Here is a 5,964-nt window from a genome sequence, read left to right on the forward strand (position 1 = left end):
ATACACATACATACATACATACATACATACACATACGATTGGAACATTTTTTTAATCATTGGCCAATTCAGTTAAGAACCACTTGGAGCTGAACAATGTAATCCCCTCTTCTCGAAGACAAAAGGTTCACACGTTCTCGACGCGGATTCAGTCAGATATTTTCTGTGGATATTAGGCTGAAACAATTTTTGTCTCGAAAAATTATAAACCCCTGCTAATCGTCCGTTGCCCTCAACAGTGCTAGACTACCAAATCCCACCTAATCGTACATTACCGTCAAAAATCCCAGATTACCAAATCCTCAGTGAAAGACTGGAGGGAGACATCGGGACCGGAAGCAAGGAGAAGTGACGTCAAGAAGCGAAGCATTTGAACAGTTTCTTCAATCGAGGGGAACAGTCGTGTGGAAAGGATTTCCGAGGGAGTGTAGTTTCTAGTCAGAGGTTGTCGTAGTATACACGTGTAGGCACGACCGACAAGGTCTGCTTGTCCTTGTGAAGCAGAAGCTGGATACACTGTTCTGATTTCGTCTCGCGCTATGAGCGTCTTTCCTTTTGCCTTTCCTTCTACGTTCCCCTAATCTGTCCCTTGCTCTCAACCATACCAGATTACCAAGACCTCACGCCCTTATTTGTCTTCAATAATCCCTTGTTTGGATGAGAAGACTTCGTACTACAGACATGAAATAAAAAGCGCACAGAGACAGCTATCCGCTCGTAGTTTGTCAGTGATAATTCTCATATCGATTAAAAACATTCTTTTTAGTTTTATGGAGCCACAACAGCTGGCGGTGAAAGCAATAAACTAAAGCCGAATACTTTATTTGTTTAATCACAATCGCCCCGGGAAATGAAAGTTAGGTTTTTGTAGACTAAGCTAGGCAAAGGTCAGCTTCAACTGAATTGAATTAAGTTTCACAACGTAAGGCAAATCTTTCTGCAGATCTAAGAATTATAAATAAATACGTAGTCAGTTAATTCACAAAAGATGTTGGTAGCCGAAGAAACTGGTGATCATAAGACCGTTTTCGCAGTATTATAAGCCTTTGGGTAAAACAATACACTGGGGGGGCCTATAGTATTTATTATGTATATGTGTTGTAGATAGAAAGCTACAGCGTATATACATAAGAATTAGGCTCCTCAGTCCGTGGGGACTCCACTGCACTGGAGCTTATAGTATTTATTGGTAATGGAATATAAGATCGATGAAAATAAACATTTATTTTGGTGCCGTTCTCTCATCTGCTGTTGAAATTAAATAATTACCACCATCAGACAAAATATCATGTGGAATTTACTCCATTACTTTTCTCAGCTAAAATCTACCCGGAATGGTTTAGTTTTAAAATATCTACCTATGTATCATAGTTAAAGTATATACACCATTGGAAAGCATAGAACTGTGGTTTTCGCCCGAGAAAAAAATCTCTTCATAGATATACTGTGTTAAAAATATTAGAACGCGGCTAACATCGTCCAAGCAGTGAATCACAAGAGGGGCCGGACGCGTTTCGGCCTACTTGGACCAGAGGGGCGAATCATTCAGTTACTATGACTATCAAATCGTCATTGTCTCAGACCATCGACAGCTGTTTCTTCGCTATCGATTGACATAATTTCCTGTCTTCAAGACAAAAGTAATCGATAAATATCTAACAGCTAATCAATTATAAACAGCTGATTATAAATCAGTTGTCTCCAACAGAATTATAAAACAAAAACGTAAAAGAGGTTTCGAGTTTCACTTACTTGGTAATTTGGTCGGTTCCGTTACAATCTTTAACTGATGCTTCATTATTTCAGCAATTTCTGGAATTGGTTGGTTGTAGCAGACATTTGGAGGAATTATACTATGTTGTATGGACATCACACATTTCAGCAAACTCACCAAACCTTAAACGGAACCAAGAAATTACTTATGAAGAATAGCAAGCCACTAGGCCAAGCTACAGGTTGTTCAAAAGGCTCCTCATTGCAAAATAAATATTTATAAGATGGTATAAGACTACAAAAGAATATATTAGACTTTACAAGACTTTAAATAACTTTATAAGAGGTGTTGAAAGTATCGTACTTCGCTTTGAATACATAAGTTGACTCTTCAACACAGGTTTTGAAATACATTTTGGAGAGTCTGATGCATCTTGGAGAGTCTGACGCGGTATGGACCGTGTGAAGGTTATGATTGCATCTTTTAGCTCATTAATGGTTTTCGAGCGATTCTTGTACACTGATCCTTTACTTGCTCCCCAGGAAAAAAAGTCTGGCGGTGTTAAATCAGGTGATCTTGGTGGCCAAAGTCCCTTCGAAATAATCCGTTCACCAAGAAACTCTTGAAGTAGCGCCATGGTGATGCATGAAATATGTGCTGTAGCTCCATCTTGCTGAAAGTATGTATTACTAATTTCACATTCAGTGAGTTGGCCTAGAAATGGAGAGAGACAATATTTGAGCAATCTGCGGAGAGACTTTTTGAACACTTTCTGCAAATTTATTGAGTCCATTTAATTTGCCCATAAACGCCGGGTTCTCAGAGAAATTCATTGGGTTCCCTCGCCCCCATTTATTTTAATCCTACTCAGTGTTACCTACTTGTTTTAGTCAGAATGCGGCCATGCTGGAGCACAGCCTTTAATAATTTAAGCCAAACGAATCGACCTCAGTACTTTTTTCCATTTAAGCCTCGTACTTATTCTATCAGTTACTTTTGCCGAATCGCTAAGTTACAGGGACCTAAACGTAACAGCACAGGTTGTCAAGCGGTAGTGTAGAACAAATACTGACACACACACACACACACACACACACATTTGTTTCCGCCTACCAAATCCACTCACAAAGCTTTGGTCAATCCGAGGTGAAAGACACTTAACCAAGGTGCCGTACAATGGGACCGAACCTAAAACCATGTTGTTGGGTAGCGAACTTCTTACCACACAGCCACCTCCGCAGTGTAAATCATGTAAATTAATAGGAAAAATGTTTTAAATCAATGTTTTGCGATTGTTTTTCTTTGTTTTTGTAACTTTATTTCTTCCCCTACAACTTGTTTATAGTTTTTGAAATTTGAATAGATTTTACTTCATTTCAAACGCATGACGAAGAAGCGCCAAGTACAAAACAGAAAAGAACACAACAACAAGAACACCGATTCATCTGAGAACCAAATATATTGGAAGCGTGGACGAGAATTTTTGAAAGTCGGAACGTCATCTCACCTGAACAAGCTTCTGTGTGTCCAAGATTACTTTTGCAAGAACCAACAAGTAAAGGCGACGTTCGGTTTTTGCAGAATACCTCAGCGAGTGCAGAGACTTCCATTGCATCATTGACCTAACAAAAAGAAAAAAGAAAAAAGTCTCCATTGACCTTGAAAATAAAAAGTAAATAAGTGCAGGAGTGGCTGTGTGGCAAGAAGTTTGCTTCCCAACAACATGGTTCCGGGTTCAGTCCCACTGCGTGGAACCTTGGGCAAGTGCCTTCTATAACCTCGGGCCAACCAAAGCATTGTGCGTAAATTTGGTTGACGGAAACTGAAAGAAGCCCGTCGTTTGTGTATAGATGTGTGTGTGTCTAATATATATGCGCGTGCGTGCGTGCGTGCGTGCGTAATATATATGTATGCATATATATGTATGTGTAATTTATATATTATATAATTGTACCATTGTGAAGGCGCATGGCTCAGTGGTTAGAGCGTCGAGCTAACGATTGTGAGGTCGTGAGTTCCAATCCCGGACCGTGCCGCGTGTTGTGTTCTTGAGCAAGACACTTTATTTCACATTGCTCCAGTTCACTCATCTGTAGAAATGAGTTGCGACGTCACAAGTGCCAGGCTGTATCAGCCTTTGCCTTTCCTTTGGATAACACTGGTGGCGTCGAATTCGGCTTTGCCTTTCATCCTTTCGGGGGCGTCGATTAAATAAGTACCAGTTATACACTGCGATTGATGTAATCGACTTAAATCCCTCAAATTTGAGGCCTTGTGCTTCCAGTAGAAATGATTATCATTATCATGATGATAATAATAATAATAATAATTATTATTATTATTAGGGCGGTGAGCTGACAGAATCGTTTGCACGCCGGACGAAATGCTTAGCGATATTCCGTCAGTCGCTATATTCTGAGTTCAAATTCCGCCGAGGTCGACTTTGCCTGTCACCCTTCCGGGGTCGATAAATTAGGTACCAGTGAAAAACTGGAGTCAATATAATTGATTTACCCCTTCCCTCCAAATTTAAGGTTTTGTGTCTATAGTAGAAAGCATTATCATCATTATCATGGCCGACAGCGGAATCGATAGAATGCCAAGTAAAAGTGCCTTGCGGTGTTTGGTTACAACTGATTACTATTCAGTATTGAAAGCCATTCATTACATCATAGATATATTTCTGCAGTCTGCTTCGCAATCAATAGCAAGCATGAATGTTTAATTACCTTGATTCCTGTACCATCTGCTTCCACGTATACAACATCTTCTCCATTATACAGTTCACTCAGCAACTTAATTTGCGATTCTTCACTCGCATAATGAACACCTGCTTCAAAAGACAACGGAAAGAAAAAAAACACACGATTGAAAGCGCTGAATAATTACTTTTATGTGACATCATTAATAACGCCTTTTATAAAATAAGAGATAAATAATTAAGTAAATTCTAAATTCATTGAAATTACATGTAGAAAATTTATAATTTATGTTTTATTTTTTGTTTGATTTAGTCATTAAGCCGCAGCCATGGTGGAGCACCGCCTTGAAACGCTAAGTTACAGGGATTGAAGCGGTGATAGTGGGACACATTGTATTGTCCTTTATTTTGTCTCTTATGTTATTGTCTTTTAATGTGATTTTGTGAGCAGTTGGTGGCGAGCTGGCAGAACCGTTAGCACACTGGGCGAAATACTTTGCAGTATTTCGTCCGTCTTTACATTCCGAGTTCAAATTCCTTTCATCCTTTCGGGGTCGATAAATTAAGTACCAGTGCAACACTGGGGTTGATGTAATCGACTAGTCCCCTTCCCCCCACAATTTCAGGCCTTGTACCAATAGTAAAAAGGATTAATTATTATAATAAAGGCGGTGAGCTGGCAGAATCGTTAGCACGCCGGACAAAATGCTTAGCGGTATTTCGTCCGTCTTTACGTTCTGAGTTCAAATTCTGCCAAGGTCGACTTAATGTATAGACCTGGAAAGGGTGAAAGGTAAAGTACCAGTTGAGTACTGGGGTCGATGTAATCGGCTTCTTCCCCACCAAATTTCAAGCCTTGTGCCTATTGTAGGAAGGATTATTAATATCGTTGTTAAAGGCGGCGCGCTGATAGAATCCATGCCACAACAGACAAAATGCTTAACAGTGTTTCTTCTGGTTTACGTTTTCAGTTCAAATGGCGGCGAGATCGACTGTCTTTCATTCATTTGGAGTTAATAAAAGAAGTGTCCGTTAAGCACGAGGGACGATATGATCCACTTATTCCTTACCTTAAAATTGTTGGCTTTCTGGTAAAATCTTACCCATTATTATTATCATCATCGCCAGATAATCTGATCATAGGTCTGCTCTGAACCGATTTGGGGTTAATCATCAACTCATTCGAAATATTCTTTTTATCTCCAGGTTGACTATCGTCATGGAGGAAGAAAATGGTACTTCATTTTCACTGGTATTTCTAATCAAAGAAACCGAATCAGAGAGTAAATAGACACATGGTTCCGGGTTGAGCCCCACTGCACCTTGAGCAAATGTCTTTTGCTATTGCCTCGGACCGACCAAAGCCTTGAGAGTGGATTTGGTAGAAGGAAACTGAAAGAAGCCCACCGTGTGCGCGCGTGTGTATGTGCGCGTGCATGTAGTGCGTGTATATGTGCACGAGCGCGTGTTTTCCCCCACCCCACTCCGTTTGATGACTGGTATTGGTATGTTTACATCCCATCACTTGGCGTTTCGGCAAAACAAAAGTA

The 5,964-nt window shown here is 40.0% G+C and overlaps 1 protein-coding gene across 1 annotated transcript in view; it reads right to left on the minus strand.

Annotated features, from left to right (window-relative positions):
• The window catches only part of LOC106872926 (fatty acid synthase), a 29,546-nt gene that overhangs the window by 16,484 nt on the left and 7,098 nt on the right, over window positions 1–5,964 (minus strand). Inside the window, exons 5-7 of the mRNA XM_052965913.1 lie at window positions 4,443–4,590; window positions 3,221–3,335; window positions 1,752–1,895 (exon numbers count right to left, since the gene is read on the minus strand). Coding sequence (XP_052821873.1) covers window positions 1,752–1,895; window positions 3,221–3,335; window positions 4,443–4,590 — 407 coding nt within the window. The remainder of the gene's footprint in view (window positions 1–1,751; window positions 1,896–3,220; window positions 3,336–4,442; window positions 4,591–5,964) is intronic.

This window comes from Octopus bimaculoides, chromosome 2 (assembly GCF_001194135.2).
Source record: "Octopus bimaculoides isolate UCB-OBI-ISO-001 chromosome 2, ASM119413v2, whole genome shotgun sequence".
Lineage (NCBI taxonomy): Eukaryota > Metazoa > Mollusca > Cephalopoda > Octopoda > Octopodidae > Octopus > Octopus bimaculoides.